Below are 21,925 nucleotides of genomic sequence, written 5' to 3' on the forward strand. Positions count from 1 at the left end.
AATTTTGAAGTACAAAAAATTGACATAGAATACTATAAGGGCCTACAAATGGGAGCAGTATCTTATAAATGCACAGATCAATTAACACAATGATCAATCAGTAAATCTTGAGGCTAAGATGTACCCTTAAGGGATTGGGATTGATAAGCAAGGGTAACAGTAGGCAAGATGCATACACTGTATAATCATCGAGGGGAAAGAACAGAAGAAATCTATACCAAGGGGCATATACTCATGGAATTTTATGAGCTCTCTAACATCATTAAGAAGAATACAAGGACTTCCTATTACTACTTCTCGCGACCTTCTTCAGAGGACTCCACACCAATTGTTTCTTTAATGCAACAACTGTTGGATGCTTGGGCCTCCATGAACCTGGTGCTTGTGAAGGAGGACTTCCCATGAATTTACTGCTTCGTGAACCAATGGGGGTTGCCCCTACTGGTGTTGCAATAGATGATTCCTTTGCCTGTGCTATTGGAGAAAGCATTCTTGATGTACGCCACATTCTTTGTGGATCCCAGACAAATGATTGCCGACCAATGAACCGGTCATTCCTTGGTCGAGCAGCAGAGTTATTGAAAGTTGAAATGCTAGACTCAGGGTGAAGGGTTGCAATAGAAGCCCGTCTTTTCGGCTGCAAAACCTGGTTTGTTCCTTGAGGTGGTGGTCTAACTGCAATAATAGATCCTCGCCTTGGTTTCAAAACTGCCTTTGTCATTGATGTTCTCTCTATATTTTCTTTGTCATGTGATGCCACTGGCACAAAAGACTTCCTAGTTTTTGCAGGAGCACGAGCAAGAGGGGATGGAGGGGGCACAAAATTGCTGATTTTTCTCAAAGGCATTCTCAGTGCTTTTGAAGGAGCCAGTGGTGGTTTCTTCTCAGTTGTGATCTTCTGTGCTTGGCTTAAATATGACGAGGTTGTGATATCACGAGAAGCTCCAGCCAAAGCCTTGCTTTCCTGCTTTAAACGTATTCTCCTCTCCTCTGCCAATTGGTTTTCCAAATCACGAACCTGTTGCGAAAATTGAAAAGTCTTAGGTCTTACAGAATCAAGACTTGGAAATCACAGTGTAAATGTGAAACTATCAGAAATTCTTAAGAAATGCCATTGGAAGGAGGAAGCTACTTTTTTCCTACCTTATCCTGAAGACTTCTGCACGTCTGTTCTCTCGTAGCAAGTCTCAGCTGCAGAGACTGCAAATTGTCCTGCAATTTTTTGGTTTCCTTCTCATCATGCTTTGCTTTTTCTGCCTGTTGATGAACATCACAGCATTTATTAGCTGGACAACATTTTTAACGGACACTACATTCAAAAAGGTGTTTGTTTATAGGTACCAGTAGTTTATGCTTCATGATCTCTGCAGGGTCTGTCTGTTTGCGAGCAGGGCCATGCTCAACTCCTCGAACTCGACTAGCAAAATTCAGCGAACATAGAGTTTCTCCCAAATCTGTGTTATTAGGGCTGATTTGGACAAACATGACTGCTTTGCAATCTCCCCCTGCATTTCAAGTTGAAAAAGTTGTACACATCAGAGAATGGGGAGAAAATATAAATCTTATGAACTGAGAAGATATAGCTTGAGATATTTCGGTTGATCAAAGAAAATGATGAGCAATCATGTTGAAAGGATTAACTTGCTGTTCTCATCAAGTCAATTTGGAATTTAAACTGAAGGTTAAATATTTTGAAGGGACTTTTCTCACAAAATTCAGCATTATCTTATAATACAGATGCTTCTTTAAAGAGTCTTACCTAGAGAGCTCTGCAGCATATGTGTGAGCTTTGAATTCCTGTTGTACAGAGGGACCAATGTTATTTAATGGAGACATAGTACTAAATGGGGTTATCACATGCACAAATGGAAGGGGAGAAAAATACCTGTATGGAATATGAGATGTCTTAGAAGCTAGTGCAGAAATGACATCCCCAAGTGCAGATAATGACTTGTTTATGAATTGTGACTCTTTCAACCTCTCGCCTTCAACTGCTATCCGCCCCACACGCTCACTGCCAGCAAGGTCAACAAGCCAAAGGTGGCTCCTAGTCCTCTGGCCGTTAATCAAATTGTCTCCCACAACAGTCACCCGCAGTAAGCTAAAGGTCAAAGAAACAAAGAAAGTGTGATTGTAATACTAAGCTCTTCGAAAATTGTCTAAACTAGGTGTGAAGATAGGAAAGGCGAATGTGAAATCCAGAGTAAGTTTTTAAAATCTTACCAGTGAGAGCGGCTGCTAAGTTCATTAGCACTAGTTGATCCAACAGATCTAGCCCGACTTCCGGACTTAAGCAGTTCCCATACTTCATCTGTACCATATACACGAGCCTCAACAAGTCCTGGAACTTCCTGAGTTCCTTCTGCAGATTGTTTTATCTCCAACCTGTTTCATATTCAAATATAAGATCATTTCTTCGAAATACATACACAGACGTGTAAATATAATCTTTCGTAAAAAAAAAAACAAAAAAAACTCTGTAGTTTCTGGTTCACTGAACTTTGAAAAACTTCTCTCACCAGTACTGCAAACCAGTTTATATTACTTTCTTCAAACGGGACCCTTATGATCACTTGACCAATAAACTGTTTCTTATTCAATTTTGCAGAATGCCTTCTCTGAATTATGAAAACCGTTTTTGATAGAAATACTTAAACATAGTTAGTTGAGTTTGCAGAGGGCTCTTATGATCAATTAACCAAAGCACTGTTTCTAATTCCATTTTGCAGAGGGCCTTTTCTGAATTATGAAAGATGTTTTTGATTATATTTACTTAACAACATAATTAGCTGAGAATGTATCAGTTTTTAGGAAAACGCTTTTGTTCAAGAGATACTATTCACCTGCCTTTAGCTACTGTAAAAATTATATACATAAAGATCAACTTTACCATAAACAATTTCTATAATTCAAATATGTCCATTGTGATCTCCCAAGTCCAGCACATTAACTTCTAAATTCTGGTGAGAGAATGTGTGCCAACCCGGAATGATGTTCTTACCTAGCCATAATCAGCCTTAGGGTCTTAACTATCAAAGCTTGAAAGCAGAACCAAGCCAGTGAAATAAAGAGATAAAGAACTTACTTCTTAGCCGGTTGATTTGAGTTCTCTACCAGGAGATCTTTTATCTTCTCATTATAAACCTCTAACATGCTGACAAACAATTCATATTTCATGATACTACTTCTCTCACTAGATAAGCTAAATAGCTTCTCTAAAGTTCTGTAGTTGACTCCCCTATTTTCTGGTGTCCCTTCCATGGTAAATGTCTTCCCTGTACCAGTTTGTCCATAGGCAAATATGCAGACATTATACCCATCCAAAACAGAGGTCACAATGGGCATTGTTTGAGAAAAAACGGCATCTGCAATAGAAAATTAAAGGATTTGAATGTCAAATTACAATAAGCAATAGAAATTTCCTTACAGAAAATCTTAGATACACATCAAATCACTGATATCGACTTACCTTGGCTGTCCTCAGGTTTAAACACGTAATCAAACTTAAACTGCTTTTTAGAGGAACCTGCACAACTGATCTGCAGTTCATTTTCATGAGATGGATCAAATTCGACCACCGATGTTGATCCATCTACAATTTCACTTGCATTTAAAGGTCTACATCTACAGAAGACCCTGATATTTCCTTTGAGTTCGATCACTTCATTATATAGACGCTTTCTGTCAGTACACTCCTCCAGATACTTCTTCTTCAGTAGTTCACACTCTTGATCGTACTTCTTTTTTAAGACTTCATGTTGAACACCTGAAATAGCCAAAGAGAACACAAATAGATCACAATCGATAACATACGACTGTATAAAAAGACCAGATATGAGATGTTGTTCATACACTCCTCCGTATACTTCTGCTTCAGTAGTTGACACTCTTCATCATACTTCTTTTTTAGAATTTCATGTTGAACACCTGATATAGACGAAAGACCAGAAATAGATCAGACATACTAGCATACAACTGTATAAAAAACAGATATGAGAATTATGTTCATACTCAAATGTTGAAGAGCATTAAAGGCTTCAGAACCAGAAAAAGAGTCCACGCTCGTGCTGTCCTTGACTTCATTACAATGTGCTTCCTGTTCTTTCGCCAAGTCCTAAAAAAGAAGGGATGTTCAAATGAGTAATCAGTCGAACTCCATTGAAACATTGCATTTTAGAAGGAAGTGGTTAACATCTTACGAGCACTTTGTTGCTAGCTTCGATCTTCTCCAGAAGTGGAAGAGTCTGCTCTTGATATGATGAACATACTTCTGTGGTACAATGTGAAGCATTACTCTCACCCACTGAATCAGAAGTTCTGTCAACTTTCACTGAACCAATTCAAGAGGAAACAAATCCAACAACGGTAAGAACCAAAGCCTATTCATTGAGAATGTCTACACTACAAACCAGCTCCGTTTATAGCTTTAGGTGGTAATCAAGGGGGCTCAGAGCTTTTGAAATTGTCTTGGTGAAAAGATAGTGTAATTCAAAAGCAAAGTCCATTTTGTAACTCACAATCCAGGACGACAAATCAGGCATTACAAAATTCCACCCCAATTCCACCACCCTAACTGTTTCCACATTCATCAAATAACTAGGGGGTAAACTAATATCAGTTGCAACCAGTTTTATGGAGTAACCAACAAAGAAGAATAAAGCAGATCTTTAAATGTTCAAACATCAAAGAACCTAACAAAGCTTACACAACAGCTAATCGAAATCTTTAAGCTATTCTCATCACACACACACAAAATAATTAAATATATCCAAACTATTGACTTAGTCATGACTCATGTAGAAACAATTACTGGACAAGGACAGTAATCTGAAGTTCCATTGTTTTTATGGCACTATCAGTTCACCCATTCATAAAAAGTAGGTTTAAATAAAACACAAAACATTCCATTATCAAATAAAGAAACCCATTTGACCTTTCTTGATAGATAATGTTAAAGAAGAGACCAACCTTCATCAAGAGTACGAGAAGATTCCACGGTTTCACCTGAAACAAGATCCACAAAGAATCAACATAAAAAAAAAATCGAAATAAAAAAAAATCCAAGAAAGATGGTAAACAAACCTCCATTAAGAATGGGTTCAGCCTTGATCAAATTATCCCCAGAGATGGTAACTGCTTGATCAAAAGAATCACATAGCTTTTCTAGGGTTCGATCTGAAAAAGGAAACACCAAAGTTTGAAGTTCGTATGTACAAAACACTTCGAAATTATAAATACATATACAAATTAGAGAGATAAAAAGATTACCGTCCATGAGTGTGTGCGAAATCAGTGAAGAGGAAGATGAAGAAGATGAGCGAGAGTGAGAATTTTGAGGAGAGGAGAGGAAGAGAGATTTGGGAATTTCTTAAACGGTCACAATGGGGTTTGAATTTATGGTGGGATACCTAAGTTTTTGAATTTTTCATTAATCTAACCGTTAAAGTAGAATTACAAAACAATCTGTGCCGTCAGATTTACGCAAGCTACCTTTAAAGGCTGCATCCTCTTTTAGGAGCGTCTCTATTTGTCTTTTAATTTTATCTTTATTTACAAAAAGATTGCCTACTACAATTTTGAGATTATAATTGAATACGAATTTAAGTTTTATTTACAGGTGGCATAAAGAAAAAAAAAAGGATTTCACACGTCCAATTTATCATCTTTTGTATTTAATTTATATATAGAGATCAACTTAATTCATTTTCATTAGATTTAAATGGTATATTAGAGAAAATACTGAAAAGGCGATTAAAAGAAATGTCCTCAGGCTTTTTAAATAATACGATTATGTTATTTAGTTGTAGTGGGTAAAATGATAAAATTGAGTCACTTTAATAATGATAAAAAGCATTACACTTAATATAGTGTGGAGATATTTTTAGATCTTTTATCTTTAGATAAAAATCGCGTATTAGAACAGTAGGTAAGTAGGGATGGACTGTCGTNTCATTAGATTTAAATGGTATATTAGAGAAAATACTGAAAAGGCGATTAAAAGAAATGTCCTCAAGCTTTTTAAATAATACGATTATGTTATTTAGTTGTAGTGGGTAAAATGATAAAATTGAGTCACTTTAATAATGATAAAAAGCATTACACTTAATATAGTGTGGAGATATTTTTAGATCTTTTATCTTTAGATAAAAATCGCGTATTATAACAGTAGGTAAGTAGGGGTGGACTGTCATTGTCTTGTTGTGCATATATTTAGGCTTCTTGGTATGTTTTGTAGCAATAGTTGTACCCTTGTAGTTCTTGCCACATTCATGTTGTTTACTCTGTTTCGATTATCACACTATGTTGTTGTTGTTAGTTCTTTCTCATTGTTAATGATACATTTCCTTCATTATTTTCGTTTTTTTCTTTTACTTGGGTTTGATGCATTTGAATCGAACGTCTATCAGAAGCAAGCCTCACTACCTACATGAAGTAATAGTAACATGTACATATACTTCGTCCTCCTCAAGCTTCACTTAATGAGATTTGATTGAATATGTTATTGCTATTGTTATCTTTAAAATCATGTTTAAGTTGTGCATGATAGACAACCAAAAATATAAATATAAACTTTAATATTCACAAAATTACCCAGTTAATCTTAACTTCGTATTTGTATTAAAGCCTTATCCACATGTGTATTTACATCAAATTAATTAATGTAATACATATATTTCGTAAATACTACATCTCACTTCCTCCATTCTTATTTATATGTAATCATTTTGAAGTTCACGTTTCTTAAGAAATTAAGTAAGTTTACTTCTGTGTTATTATTTAATGTTCTCTTAAAAACAATTTTTTCAATCAATAAACATGAATTAATTAATTTAATTAAAGGACATTGATTATTTACTTAGTTTTTTAGTATTGATCAAACATATTAATAACACTTGAGAATTAAAATAAAAAGAATAAATATCATTTATAAGTTAATTTTGTAAAATTTCATATATTAAGGACCATCTAGGCGACATATAAATAGAAGGAGTATTTGTGACAATGAATGAATTACATATAAAAATTAGGGATTTCTTTAATTTCTTTCTTTTTATTTCTTTGGACCAAACCGTCAAATTAAGACAAGTTTTGTGGCTCTCCACGGCCTTCATATTCAACAAACTTATCTCAAGTGTTTTTGGGAGCATTTGGAAGCTCTATTTCTATGGCATCTGCTTCATATTCAAGCCTCTCATGGTGTTGTACTCCAATACCGAAACCATCCTTCAAAACTCCCTTCTCTTCATCTATTTTCCCCTTAAATACTGGTGGGTTTTCTGGAATTTCACTCCATAAATCCGTTCCCAGTTCAAGAACCCATGCTAAATTTGACAAATTTCAAGGACAAGAAAATCTTGAACCAGACCCACAATTGCAAACAATGGAGGAGGAGAAGGATCAAGAAGAAGATGACAGGTGGCTTTGAAGTTTTTTTCTTTCTTTTTTAATCTTTCGTATTAATGTTTGATTAATCTTGATCCTTTTTATCCAATTCTTGAATTTGCTATTGATTCATTGTGGCTCAACTACCCGCTGGGGCGACGGCTCATATGGGTTAGTTGGAATGCTTTGTCTCAAAGAAAATTTGTTGTCCTTAAGTGCATTGTCATGTGAATTTGTTTCATATGAGCTACATCACTGCACACTACATTGACCCATAAAAGATTATTATTGTCTTGTCAAGTCAAGCTACATATTGAGTCTCAAAAACGAATGGATTAGTTTGAAATCACACATCTTATAAAGTAGTTTGTGTTGTATATTGTATTAGTAAGAGTCAAAAAGAATATAATGAAGTAACAGTTGGTGTCATATGAGAGAGACGTCAAATCACTACTTAAAATTGAAGTTAATGTTGTATAAATCTTATCATTTGTAGAATAGTGTCATTTTAATGGAGTTTACTTAGAAGGTGATGTAAATTATGTGCAATATCTGTATTTTATATTATGATATCTTTAAATGTTTGATGCATGTTATGTGGATGATGTGGTGAAGAAGATTCTGCAAGCGAGGATGTGACTCTAAAGTTACTTCATGATTTCAAATCACAAACTTGGACGTTGGAAAAGTTGGAACGTGTCATTTAGGACTTAATCTCTACTCTTGCATTGTACCTCTGCAATTTGGAACATGCATTGCATTGATTAGCCTTTCAATAGGGCAAAGTTGTTGAAAGCATTAAAAGTAAAAAATTTAATGGCACACTATTCTTCCTTTTGCTTTTTCATCCTTACAGCTGCCTGCCTTCTGATTTGGAGGGTGCCGTTCAGCAGTCGGGCCAAGCAGCTGCCTCTTTTGTATCTTCAGGAGGAATGAGAGCCATTGTATGTGTTACCAAGACTACACTCTATACTAATGCAATTGGTTATCACTAACAATGAGATAATGAAATTTAGGAAATGTGTTGTCCCATCTTAATCTGAGTCTCTTACTGAATCATGTTTCCCTTTCTTCATTTTTTACATTCTGCCTTTGACCTCTCAAGTCCTCCAAATTCAGTGTATTATCAGATTCCTGGTGTCTTTTTAATCACGGCAACATAAAATGCCAAGTACCTCATAAGAGAGATGAGTTTGATTAACATTACATTTGGTTTTATCGGGTGGAGGAGACACATCTTTTCTGATCCTTCTGCTGTATTATGGAAAAGTTATGCATAATGCTCTATAGAATTCCAAGCACCATTTCTTGTTTCCATTATAGTACTGGTTTATGCATAATGCGCTAACCATGAGTCCTAAAACTAATCGGTGGAAGTTCAATGTGATATTTTTCCTCAGGTTGAGCTCTTAATACCACAGCTTCAGTTTCTTGATGATGAGGGTGCACAAGCTGAATTATGGGAACTATCAAGAACATTTTTGGAAACACTTATTGAGGAGACGGGATGTGAGGTTAGCTTAAAAATTGTGACAATACTAGTAATCTAGTATCAAGATTTTGCGACATACTCCTGCTATACCTTTATATATGGAGGTACTTGACTGAACAAGAAGTTTGACACATATATTATATTAGTAGTAATGGAAGTAAATATTAGTGTTATGTAGAAATAAGCATCATTCTTAAATTTAAAATTTATTTATTAATTAGTTTAAAATATCGAAAAAATCGTGAAGGCTGAAAAGAAAGGAATATTATGCACATTTTGGGACATTTCAGAAATGGAAGACTTTCATTTAAATGGGAACAGACGAGTAATAAGAATCTGACCCTTAAACTTTATAACAAGATTTACGAAGAGTTCTATCTGCACAGGGTGAAAACACAGTTGAGATCTATGATATCATAAAGGCATGCTTTTATGTTTCAACAATTGTGTATGATCACTTTATCAAAAACAAAATTGTGTATGATCACACTGTTTGCAGTATTCATTATTCAGAAACATTTCTAATGTCAGCTGCATATAACTAAGACTGCTTCTAGGGTCCATCATTCACGTGTTTCGATGGCGCCCAAAGTTTTCTCGGTCATCTAAAAAGAAAAAACTCGACACTGCATCTAGCTTTCAGGCTCTGTTTTATCTTGTCCCATACAGTATGCGAATAGAGATTTAGCTCCTTATCCATGTTTAATTACTAAGGTCTAAAACTTTCACTGCTAGAGAGTTAAAGCCATTTTTCCAGATGCTGGAGCTGCCGCACTCCTGAAATATCGGTGGAAAGATGCTACATTTGAATTCGCCAGGTAGACTTTGTTAGATGAGTATTCTCTGTCAATGATTTGATCACATAGTGCTTCCAGAGTTATAAGAGTTCCTAAAATGGTTTCTCTTTCAGTGCAATACCTGAATACAGTTACTTTTAACCATAAAATTGTAATATTATATGGATAGTCGACTAACATTTCGTTGTTGTTCTTGATGTACTTACTAATCCAGTCTAGGGGATCGGAAGCCAGTAAGTAAGGAAGACGAAATTGTAGTCATGGTAGTTCCTGATTATCAGATGCTGGAATATGTAGAGAAAATTGCCTCCGATCTCTCAGATGACCCGGTACCCATTTGATAAGATTTCTCTTTATATTTGGATCTCTTATTCATTGAACAACTACTCTCTCTCTCCTTCTCTCTCTGGCTCTTCTCATGAATAGTTAAAGTGCAAACTTAGCCTCAAAGTATTTGAGCACCTCAATAGCAATTAGATGCTTATACTCGATTCATCACAAACTGTTCACTAGAAGTCACTATAGTGCATTACTAGCTTTATTTTTGTCGCCCACAGTAGAAAAGACAACACATTACTTTTTGAAGCTAGTGCTAACTGTATGTGTAAACAATGGCCTTAAAATGTGGTGCTATTTTTTGTCAGTAATCTTTACACCGTCCTCCATCTAATTCTTGTTTTGATATAAACAAAACCTAAAGATATCTGATTTTAATTATAGGAACCATGACCACCCAAGTTCTCTGGCATGCGGCTAACTCTATCTTAGTTTCCTTTGAGTTCTGTACCATGTTGCTGAAAGCAAACATATATGGGCTACAAAGAAAGGTCAACCATTTTATCAGAACGATCTTGTATTTTACTGAATTGACTGATATTGCTGGAAGGTTAGAAATCTGAAAAATCTTCAAATATATATCTTGTGGTAGGAGCAAAGTTACCAACATATTTATTAAAATGAAAAAGAAACCTTAGTTAGAACAGAGGGAATATGCTAGTTACTTGGGAAGAGTTACATGGAGATGACTTTACACAGTGATTCTTGTTCATAGGTCTTTGAGAATTAGTTATAAAAAAACTTAAAAACGGATGAATATTGTGTTCAACCTTCTTCCAAGATTGATGTGTTATCATTGAGTTTATACTCATTTTCCAGTTTCTCTTTCGGAAAATGAATTGGAAGGAAGGCAAAGGGTGAGGATCAAAGATCTTATCAGAAACTTGCTTCAACATTTTCGTGTTGCAGTATTGTAAGGATTAAGAAGTATGTATGTGGTCATGTTACAAAAAATGGAGCTTGAGATTTGATGATGGATTGTATGAGAACATTACTTCAAAACTGCTGAGATGAGAATATGAAGATAGTGTGAGGTTTAATAACATAGATTGTGGGAGTCAGTCATAGACACAGCTAGTATTTTTCTGTCTGCAAAGCTTGTACCTTTCCAAAAATGGAACTCTGATGACAGAGATTGCACTTGGACTGAGGAGGTGAAGATGTTTTTCTTCTCAGTCTTTTTCTGTTCAAACTCCTAAAAACAAACCTATTCACATTATAGACAGTAGTAACATCTACCAAGAGGAATGTGAGTCGAAGGCTATTTGATTGCATGCTAGCATCTGTTTTTCGTGATTATCACATACATAAATTGGAACTCTGTTATTGTTTCAGCCTTCTTGTCTATGTTTTCTGTTAATGATCTATGGTTATTTTGTTAGCCTAGGCCTCTTATCATGTGGAACCCGCGTCTAATTAGTGAGGATGTCGGAGTGGGGATCAATGTACGTAGGCTGCGGCGCAATTTTTTAAGGTAATTTTGGTTTCTGCAACCTGGCGCCATCTTTTCTTGTCAATGTGAATTTGCGAAACTGTATAGCTTTCCCATATTTTGACGGATTCTTTTTTTTTTTCGTTTTTTCACTGCAGCACCTTCACTGTGGCTTACTCAATGAGACCTCTACCAGATGGCGCTGTATTTAGATGTTATCCCGGGTAAGGAATCATCTACTTGATCGTCACAAAACATTCCCAAATGAGTAGAGTTCTAGTTGGAGATTGAGATTCTGTGCAACTGTAAATGCATGTTGTGTTACATGGTTAGCCAATAATATCATGAAAGACATTCAGTGTCTTAGCAAGCAAGCTTATCTCCCTTGCTTACAAGTTCTTCCACCAACCTGGTTCAGTTTCGCTAAATAACAGACTAGATGCCGAATGATTGATGCTGTGAGCTATCAAAATTCCAACATAAAACTAAATTGAACTAGATTGGCTTATTATAAGTTGTAATTTATCAAACATGATGTTGCATAATATTGGTTTTAGCAACTGTTATAGATTCTCTCTCCGTCTCTCTGTTGCATTTGATTTGCTGGCTTAAAGGATTGGTGTTAAATTGTTTATTTTCTGGTTTACTCCAGATTGTGGAAAGTGTTCTATGATGATAAGGACCGACCAAACAGATATCTTCTGGCCAAGGAACAGATCAGCCGTCCAACTATAGAAGATCTGGAGGTCTGTTGGTCCACTACTACTATATATATATAAGTTAGTCTGTAGTAAAGTAGTTGTTAAATATCCTCTAGAAGTCGATATAGTTCAGTTAAAAAGATGTACAATGGGTAAGTCTTGCGCTGCTGACTCCTGTAGCACTGAAGTCTTGAAATTTCATGTTTACTTGTTCTTAAGTTTCCCATAGAAGAAATATGGCTAGAATACAAGGTGGAGAAAACCAAGTTTTCAAGAGTCGTTATGGATTATGACATCTCTCTCAAAAACTTGGTGTTGTTTTTTCGCAGATAATATATGGAGGTGTGGATGAGAAGGAAGATAAAGGCCCCTCACTGTTAAATCAAGCAGCTGGAATCTTCTCTTCTATAAACCGCTTCATGAAAGTCATTTCAAGATAGACCGTGCCTTCACTTTTTAACAGAGAGGCGTAGTGCTGAGCATTCAACTAAATGACACAAACAAGCAGCACCAGGATTTGCTTGTAATGCACTCTTCTATCTATTATCAGTTTGCAGATCCTTCAGAATGAATTAGCAGAGTATATATCAACTTACTAGGTGCATTCAGTTTCCTTGTTCAGAGAAGTTGTTGTATATTTTCAAGGAACTCTTTTGTAATTCTATTTTTGTTCAAACAGAAAAGAGGATCTTCCATAATGGCAGCAAACAGTTCACTTTTCAGAAATCAGATAAGTTGATTTGATCCCTTATGTCCCAAAGGAGCATATACTAGTTCTAGCTTTTCTTCACAAGAGGGTATTTTGGCATGCCAAATAAAACAAAACATATTCATGGTCACAATTTGCTACAGTGAATCAAGATTCATAGATTACATAGCAATGGTCAGCCACCAACCAGTTCGGAGGTATCTGCCAAATCGGCTGAAAAATCTGTCTCATCACCATCCATGTAGTATAGAATGAACCTATTGTCTGGTACATACCCTTCATCTCTCATGTGTCTAAACAACTCCAGCAAGGTAGAATAAATGATCATGGTTCTGGGATGCATTTGATCTGCAACTACGAAACAATGGATTTCCTTCTCAATCTCTATCCAGCTTGTCCCCGTCTCCTTTGCCACTCCTGTCTCCTTCATTTTCCTTATGGTTCTAGCTCTCTCTTTCCACCTCCCTCTGGAAGAATATATATTAGCCAGTAGAACAAATGGCACGGGATTATCAGGTGAAGTCAAGAGCCATTGATCAGCTGCATATTTCCCTATCTCAGCATCACCGTGAATACTACAGGCACCAAGTAATGCTTGCCAAATAAATATGTCTGGCTTTACTGGTAGCTCCTCAATGAAACTCTTGGCTTCACATAGCAGTCCAGCTCGACCAAGCAAGTCAACTACAGCAGCATAATGCTCCATTCTTGGAGTCATCCCATAGATAACCTGCATTGATTCAAAGAATTCCATACCCTTATTTACTAACCCTACATGACTACAAGCATGAAGCAGAGAGATGAATGTAACATCAGTTGGAACCACACTATGTGACCTCATTTCATNTTCTTGGAGTCATCCCATAGATAACCTGCATTGATTCAAAGAATTCCATACCCTTATTTACTAACCCTACATGACTACAAGCATGAAGCAGAGAGATGAATGTAACATCAGTTGGAACCACACCATGTGACGTCATTTCTTTGTATAACTGGAGTGCCCTATAGCCATTCCCATGACGAGCATAGGCTGCAATAATGGAATTCCAAGAGACTGAATTTCTTTGAGCTATACTGTTAAAGATTTTGACAGATTCTTCCAGTTCACCGCACTTGGAATACATGTTAATTAGCCCATTACGTACAAACGAATTGGAAATGAAACCTTTCTTGATGATTAAAGAATGCACTTGCTTACCAAGAGCCAGAGAAGTATCGCTACCAAAGACACCAAGAATGGCCGACACTACATCAGGGTCAATGTCAACCGCTGCTTTTACCATTTTTACAAAGATCTGCAAAGCCTCTTCTTCATATCCATTTTTGGCAAACCCCACAAGCATGACTGTCATAGCAATTGTGTCAAGAACCTCCGCAGATTCAAACATCTGCCAAGCATCTTGTACACTGCCACACTTGGAATACACATCCATCAATGCACTCTCTATACACATATCTGATTGAAACCCCAACTTCCAGACGATCCCATGAATTTGACGAGCCTCCCCGAGTGCCTTCATGCCAGAACATGCCAACAATGCACTTAAGTATGTCAAATAATTAGGCACAACAGCATCACCTTGCATCTTCACAAGCAAATCCAAGCTTTCCTCACAAAACTCATTTTGAGCAAGACCAGAAATCACAGCTGTCCAAGAGATAACATTCCTCATATCCATCTCATCAAACACCTGCCTGCCAGAATCAGCACAGCCACATCGAAAATAAGAAGTAATCAATGCATTACTTACAGCTATTTCCCTCTCTAAGCCACTCAAAAGAACCAATCCATGCATCATCTTGTTAACCATGATGAAATCAAGCCCATCACAAGCAGATAAAATAGTAGTCACACTTGCATGATCAAACATAAAACTACCAGAACCCATCATTTGTTTGAAATACCCAAATCCCATTTTAAAGTTCCCATTACTTAAAAATCCTGAAACAATCGAGTTCCACGAAACAGTATCTTTCACAGGCATTTCATCAAACACTTGGGAAGCATCTTGTGTCCTACCACATCTAGCATACATCGTCAAAAGAGAATTCCAAACTACAAGAGCGTCCTGGGTACTATATTGATTTCCCAAAAGAACAAATTCTGGGTCCTTGAGGATGGAAGCATGGATGGAAGAACCAAGACGGACATTGCCTTCCCTTCCAGAAGTAGAAAGAAGGAGGCTTATTCCTCGTGCAGAATTCACCGGAAAACTTGGCGGCTTTATGGAGGAGAATGGTCGGAAGTGGAAGAAAAGACATGATAAGTATGAAGAAAATCCAGGCTTTGGATTCAAGAACATCCATCCAGCATTCATCCATATAACATTCAGCAAAACACCCGTAAGACTTATGCACAAACTCTCTAATTCCTTTGGTGGGATGATAATCTGGTAACTCAAAATGTAAAGGGGTTATGCACTTAGTGTTAGGACCGGAAATAAGCAGGTGTAAACGCGGAAGCTAGCAAAGCAAACCTCGAAAGACCACGAGTAAAAAGACAACGAGAAATATACCAAAAGACACAAAGATTTAACGTGGTTCGGTCAATCGACCTACGTCCACAAAGGAGATGAGCAATCCACTATAAATATGAGAGTACAAAATACAGAGGGAACAACCTCAACCAATTCACTCAGAATACATGGGAGGTTCATACAAGTGATAACGCATCGAACTTGTGACCCACAATTCTCCCTCTAACCAAAACTCTCAAACCCTTTAAGACTACATTGTGAATGCTAATTAAGTTAGAAGGAACATTCCTCTATTTATAGAGTCCTAAACCTTTTCCTACAAGAAAAGGATTAGTCAATCTAAAACCTTTTCCTAAAAGGAAAACCTATTTATGGTAAGAAATTTAGGGCAAATAAAACCCAACAAATCTCCCCCTTGGCCTGAATTTCTGACAAAATAAATTTGTCCACCTTCTTTACTTAATCTTCAACAACTTGCTTCTCCTCTCCATAATCTCCTTTGCAAAATTTATGTCTCAACACAGAGAACCTCTCTGAAACAATTTCTCCAACAAAATCTTCATTACTGTCAAAAAGGTTGCGGCTAGAACTACACCCGCCAAGATGAACACCTCTTTCTAACCTGGTTCAATCATCGATCAGCGAACCACTAAACTTGACTCCATCATTGAATCTGGCTCTGATACCACTTGTTAGGACCGGAAATAAGCAGGTGTAAACGCGGAAGCTAGCAAAGCAAACCTCGAAAGACCACGAGTAAGAAGACAACGAGAAATATACCAAAAGACACAAAGATTTAACGTGGTTCGGTCAATCGACCTACGTCCACAAAGGAGATGAGCAATCCACTATAAATATGAGAGTACAAAATACAGAGGGAACAACCTCAACCAATTCACTCAGAATACATGGGAGGTTCATACAAGTGATAACGTATCAAGCTTGTGACCCACAAATTCTCCCTCTAACCACAACTCTCAAATCCTTTAAGACTACATTGTGAATGCTGATTAAGTTAGAAGGAACATGCCTCTATTTATAGAGTCCTAAACTTTTTCCTACAAGAAAAGGATTAGTCAATTCAAAACCTTTTCCTAAAAGGAAAACCTATTTATGGTGAGAAATTTAGGGCAAATAAAACCCAACACTTAGCTCTCTAACATTTTTGGTTCAAGAGGTGTTTCAACAACATTTTATAAGACATTTCATAACTCAACAAATAGTCCTATAAAATAGTTCATAACGAATACTATTACATGAGAGTTAACATTGATGGACAAATCACTTGCTATTTCAATTTGTCATCAATTAGCCATCAACGACAATGGATTCATGCACTTCGGCAAGAAATTAAGAGTAACAAGTTAAACTTGGCAGTTTAATTTGGGCAACATATCATCAATTAGCCATCTTGCTAACCAACTGTATGCATTTTGTGTAAAATGAATTCCATCCCAACTGATGTGAGTATTCGGGTCAACACACACTGGAACCATTGGATCACCGCAGCTTATATGTACGTTGTAATTATATTCTCCACCTATTCCACAACATGCTTTTTGTAGAGAGTTGTTGTCGAATCCTGAAAATGTATTTAAATCAGGAAAGTTATGGTTTTCTTTGCTTAAAAGAAACGATGCTTTTAGCACTCACCAAGACTGACAGCATTTTCTAGAAGCCACATAAAGGCGTTGTAGTAGTCACCATAAATCAGTGTAATGTTTGGGTAATCATTCTTCAATTCATCAATGGCTTGTTGCAAATAGCGATTGTAGAATATTACAAAATTATTTAAGTCCTTCAAGCAATGGTGCTCATCATAGGCAGTTGAATTGTTGGTCATAAATTTCGTAAGAAAAAATGGGATACAACCTATAGGGAAGTTGCCTGGAACTATAATTCGAGTAGCCCCAAAATCGATAGTCCTCTGAAAAACAAAAAAGTCATTGATCATTAGGAAACAATTATCAACCAAATAAAAGTAGCAATCAAGAAAGAAGAGGTAAATAAAAAGTAATAAACTCACTTTAACAGCATGAATGATGGTCTGAACAACTTCTGGGACAATTTTTCGCGATTCTTCGATGGTTTTACCTTGCAAGAAGCCAAAATTGAATTCATTCCCTCCTATTTCTCCCACTAGGAAAAGTGAGTTGTTCAATTTTTCTGGACAATCTAACAAAGCAAGAGAAAATTAATGAATTTGCAGAAGAGAATTGAGTGATTATTTAACAAACAAATTAGTAATTGTAATGAAAAAGTATTTACTTGGAGAGCAGGTGGTGTGGAAATGGGAAGACATCCAATCAAGTTGAACACTCAATGAACTATTTGTAGCTCCAATATTATCAATGTTGTTCTCTGCCAGGAATTCAGCTGATATAGCAGTAGACCCAGCTACTGCAAAATTTACACCATGTCTAAATTCTGCATTTTCATCTTTGTACGGATTCAGGAGAGGAAGATCACATTCCATCGCTGTATAATATGAGAGATCAAACATAAAACATCATATCTATAATGTCGATTGATCAAAATATTGAATCAAATTTAATATATCCTTAATGAACTTTTCCTCTATGGAGACTTGGATAAAATTAAAATCCAAATTTAAAGGTAGCAGCATATGAGTTAGGTCTAAATAAATTTTATATACTGGTGGGGATTACACCCCAAGTTTGATTACGAAAAAAAAAAGTTATCCTTTTCGACTTTGAATAATAGATATTCTTCATTCTTTACTATATGTCAAGTCTATTTTCTTCATCACTCTTGTATGACTCTTTCTTTTTATCTTTCTCTCACATATTATGTATAAAAAATAATTTTTTTTTTAAAGAATTGAATCTATAAGTAATTTGATAAAGATGTTTGAGTTTTATGATTTAGAAAAAGAAATGGTGCACGGAAGAAGATGAAGAAGAAAGGGGGTGGGGTAGTGCGGGGCAAGTAGCTGGTAGAAAATGTATTTGAAATATATTTTATTTAATCTATAATTTTTAGGATCCACTTGTTACATGTCATTTTCTCATTAATTATTTTGCTATGTTATCGAGTATGTATTCCACATCTTTACGTTTTTGGTTGATTATTGAAAAATGTTTGATAGAAATAAATTTTGTATAAATAAAAGTGTTCAATAATTAATAGTCTTAGTTGATACGTCTAAATGAAACATTCAGACAATTTTGAGAGTCAGTTGATGATTTAAGCCTAAATTTAAATATTTAACTTGTGTACACTGAAAATTGAACGATATAAATATCATGTAAAGACAAGTTAAAAAGTATGATATAGTTATCACATTATAAATTTTATTAAAATTAATAATAAAACATTATCCGTTTTATTTGTTTGATTATAGAACAACATTACCGTATTATATTTGATCAATATTTTTTCATGTTTCTTGTTATATAATTTTTTAAAAATAAAGTTGGGAGATTTAAATGATTTTTTCACCCTATCACTACTATATGGAAGAGGAGGTACAAGCAAAGTAGGCGTTCGCCAACTTGCCTACTTTTATGCCAAAGGTATTTTCGTTTTTCTTATGCCTTATTCTTTAAGATTTTGTATTTTATTGGCTTATATATATAAAAAAAAAACGTACAAATATAAAATATTTGGTTGGCTTTTGAAATTTTGTTATATCATAAAAATTGAGGAAAAAAAGTAATAGTATATAATATGTGAAAAAAAATTAAAAAAAATTAAATATATATATATATATATATAATGATGAATAACTTGAGCTTTGTATCCCATATATAAAAGTAAGAATTGATACCTATGAAATCAATGATGAGCATGCCATTAGAACAACGTCCGGTTACGTGTTTGTAAAAATCCATTCCATATGGAGGTCTTTTACACCAAAATTGAGCTTCACAAAGGCTCTCTCTAATGCAATTGCCTGTATCCGAAATTGAGTCACCAAATTGATATATTTTATCAAATCTGCAATTCATCAATCGTGGATTTTTAAGCTTTAATAATACTTGTTGTTCAGCATCGCCGATTTTCACTATGAGCAAAGAAAGAAGCAATATTATTGTTGCTGCCATAACTCAATTTTAATTTGACAAAGAAAACTATTCAAGAGTTGTACATACAAACATATAATACATGACTACTACAACTCCTTTCACCACTCACATTATTATTATCAGAGAGCTAGGGCCACAAATATATATATTCAATATCTTTGTCAAAATCAACATTGAACACATAATGTACATTGCCCCAAATCTCTGTCCAATTTTACACCTACTTAAGATTAAGGTTTCTTGTTGCCCCTACAACCACAAGTTCCAAAATAAATACTGTACATAGTATTAAGGTATTTTGTGGCACCTAGATTGAACTTTTTTATTTATAAATGAAAAATAATTAAAGTCGGAAAATGTTAACAGCAACATCAGCTGTTACTCCATATGGTATGCACGTGCTTCCGGGACAGGGATTGTCTAATCTATTAAGTTGTACTAGTATTACTCAATTTTCATCCTAGTTATTATTGGGTTTATGATTTTTACGTGAATAAATAAAAGTCTTATTTGAATCGGTCTACTTTAATCCACATATTCAATATTATGTTGACATATATAAAACTTGTTTAGTACTTATTTTCAGACACACAAGAGAGAACTGTTTTAGAGATTGAAACAGAATTTTTGTTCTGTTATAGGAAATTTCTGCTCTGGCAGTCCACTTTAAATAGAGTTTGTCTCTTTGGTAACTGTTGGATCATCCTCAAATTTGAAATGAGAGTTCTCAGCATTTGGTTCTTGCATTTCAACGGTGAAGATCGGATTTTAATTGTCTATAGATTCTAATTTTATAGTGGGAACAATAGCTCATTTTTAGGTGAATTTTTTCCTTTAATTCTCTAGTTTTGGTGCAATCTTATTTCGTTGTTGCTCGTTATTTGACACTTATTTTGTGGCCTATTTTGGAAAGAACAATATTATAACTCTCGGCGANAAAAAGCACCCCTACCCCAGCTTTTAACTTTTGGCTTAAAATAAGTTTTTTTTAACTTAAAATAAGCTATTTTGAGTATTGCCAAACAACTAAATAAGTCAAAAATCAGCTTTTAAGTCAGTTTGACCAGCTTTTAAGCTGAGCCAAACAGGCTCTTATTTATAAATGAAAAATAATTAAAGTCGGAAAATGTTAACAGCAACATCAGCTGTTACTCCATATGGTATGCACGTGATTCCGGGACATTGGGACCAGGCATAGTTTAGGGATTGGTCTAATCTATTAAGTTGTACTAGTATTACTCAATTTTCATCCTAGTTATTATTGGGTTTATGATTCTTACGTGGATAAATAAAAGTCTTATTTGAATCGGTCTACTTTAATCCACATATTCAATATTATGTTGACATATATAAAACTTGTTTAGTACTTATTTTCAGACACACAAGAGAGAACTGTTTTAGAGATTGAAACAGAATTTTTGTTCTGTTAGGAAATTTCTGCTCTGGCAGTCCACTTTAAATAGAGTTTGTCTCTTTGGTAACTGTTGGATCATCCTCAAATTTGAAATGAGAGTTCTCAGCATTTGGTTCTTGCATTTCAACGGTGAAGATCGGATTTAATTGTCTATAGATTCTAATTTTATAGTGGGAACAATAGCTCATTTTTAGGTGAATTTTTTCCTTTAATTCTCTAGTTTTGGTGCAATCTTATTTCGTTGTTGCTCGTTATTTGACACTTATTTTGTGGCCTATTTTGGAAAGAACAATATTATAACTCTCGGCGATTATAGTGATGCTTTTGGTCCTGTGATTTTCACATCTCCACAAAAGTCTTTGATTTATTCTTGTTTTATTGTTTTTTTCCAAACAGTAATCAGTTTAACTGATCCAGATTTTAGGCATTCAACTTTGGTTAATCCATTGCTTGATCATTGTATTGTTAAGTCTATTATCAGAAGAGGCAGCATAAGTAAATTTCCATATTCAAATTAAATTTTATAAACTTTAGTTTAAATTATAAATTTAAGCTTCTGCATTCGCTGAGACAACAATGAGAAACTAAAGTAATGAACAGAGTGTGATTTTTTAGTCCTCTTTGACATTTCAAAAGAATATTTGGAAAAATTATTTGAATGAGCGTCTTTTAATAAATAATTATGAATCTTAGCGATATTTTTTATATATTATCATTTTCAGCAACACATAATCATATTAGGTTTGTTGACACTTAATTTTGACCCCTCCATGATAGGAGTTGACTTTCGAGCTTCTTAAATTCCAACTATTTAAAATAATTGACTTTATAAAATTCAAAATATTTTCACAAGTTATTTTAAATGGTTTATTCACCTTCTACAATTTTCAAATAATATGTATGCTTAGTATATCTCATAACTATCCGAAAATCAACTCATAAAAATTTTCATTTTTTAACAAGTACTTTGTTAAATTAATTTAGTTAAATTATGGTTATAATTTTGAATTATTAATTTATAATTAAGTTAATTATTTCATATTGTTAAGATTAAGAAATTTGTTAGTCAATTGTATTAACTCATCTTACATACTTACTAGCCTGATTTACTAAAAAATATATATATCGATTT

At 34.9% G+C, this 21,925-nt stretch overlaps 4 protein-coding genes across 9 annotated transcripts; 1 reads left to right on the forward strand and 3 right to left on the reverse strand.

Annotated features, from left to right (window-relative positions):
- Positions 1-2: 2 nt before the first annotated feature.
- On the reverse strand, positions 3-5,424 carry LOC107003197 (kinesin-like protein KIN-14S). 3 transcript variants are annotated; one of them, XM_027917165.1, is made up of 14 exons: positions 5,269-5,424; positions 5,083-5,175; positions 4,969-5,004; positions 4,200-4,270; positions 4,012-4,114; positions 3,853-3,927; positions 3,470-3,766; positions 3,086-3,365; positions 2,224-2,385; positions 1,886-2,101; positions 1,760-1,797; positions 1,342-1,505; positions 1,144-1,257; positions 3-1,018 (listed from the first exon to the last, which is right to left on the reverse strand). In XM_027917165.1, the coding sequence occupies exons 1-14, from the start codon at positions 5,273-5,275 to the stop codon at positions 263-265; spliced, it is 2,412 nt and encodes an 803-aa protein (XP_027772966.1). In that variant the 5' UTR covers positions 5,276-5,424; the 3' UTR covers positions 3-262. The 3 variants fall into 3 exon arrangements, with proteins under 3 accessions (XP_027772966.1, XP_027772963.1, XP_015056973.1); XM_027917162.1 differs by having other exon boundaries at positions 4,200-4,303; XM_015201487.2 differs by having other exon boundaries at positions 4,200-4,330.
- A 1,619-nt stretch (positions 5,425-7,043) lies between these two features.
- LOC107003206 lies at positions 7,044-12,892 on the forward strand. 3 transcript variants are annotated; one of them, XR_003578504.1, is made up of 10 exons: positions 7,045-7,416; positions 8,240-8,327; positions 8,784-8,897; positions 9,611-9,693; positions 9,887-10,001; positions 11,391-11,482; positions 11,599-11,664; positions 12,093-12,186; positions 12,471-12,740; positions 12,821-12,892. XR_003578504.1 is itself a non-coding variant. In XM_015201501.2 (9 exons), the coding sequence occupies exons 1-9, from the start codon at positions 7,166-7,168 to the stop codon at positions 12,579-12,581; spliced, it is 1,014 nt and encodes a 337-aa protein (XP_015056987.1). In that variant the 5' UTR covers positions 7,045-7,165; the 3' UTR covers positions 12,582-12,892. The 3 variants fall into 3 exon arrangements, 2 of the variants coding, with proteins under 2 accessions (XP_027772970.1, XP_015056987.1); XM_015201501.2 differs by having other exon boundaries at positions 12,471-12,892; XM_027917169.1 differs by lacking the exons at positions 9,611-9,693; positions 9,887-10,001 and having other exon boundaries at positions 7,044-7,416; positions 12,471-12,892.
- A 49-nt stretch (positions 12,893-12,941) lies between these two features.
- Positions 12,942-15,628, reverse strand: LOC107003216 (pentatricopeptide repeat-containing protein At3g05340). Its single transcript, XM_015201512.2, has 2 exons — positions 13,829-15,628; positions 12,942-13,686 (listed from the first exon to the last, which is right to left on the reverse strand). Exons 1-2 carry the CDS (start codon positions 15,169-15,171, stop codon positions 13,026-13,028), a joined length of 2,004 nt encoding a protein of 667 aa, XP_015056998.1. The 5' UTR covers positions 15,172-15,628; the 3' UTR covers positions 12,942-13,025.
- Positions 15,629-16,508: 880 nt separating this feature from the next.
- LOC107014541 (GDSL esterase/lipase At5g03980-like) lies at positions 16,509-19,453 on the reverse strand. 2 transcript variants are annotated; one of them, XM_015214491.2, is made up of 5 exons: positions 19,121-19,453; positions 17,599-17,808; positions 17,357-17,505; positions 16,984-17,257; positions 16,509-16,885 (listed from the first exon to the last, which is right to left on the reverse strand). In XM_015214491.2, exons 1-5 carry the CDS (start codon positions 19,395-19,397, stop codon positions 16,695-16,697), a joined length of 1,101 nt encoding a protein of 366 aa, XP_015069977.1. In that variant the 5' UTR covers positions 19,398-19,453; the 3' UTR covers positions 16,509-16,694. The 2 variants fall into 2 exon arrangements, with proteins under 2 accessions (XP_015069977.1, XP_015069969.1); XM_015214483.2 differs by having other exon boundaries at positions 16,509-16,912.
- Between the last annotated feature and the right edge of the window lie 2,472 nt (positions 19,454-21,925).

The sequence above is a fragment of the Solanum pennellii genome, chromosome 1, assembly GCF_001406875.1.
Source record: "Solanum pennellii chromosome 1, SPENNV200".
NCBI lineage: Eukaryota > Viridiplantae > Streptophyta > Magnoliopsida > Solanales > Solanaceae > Solanum > Solanum pennellii.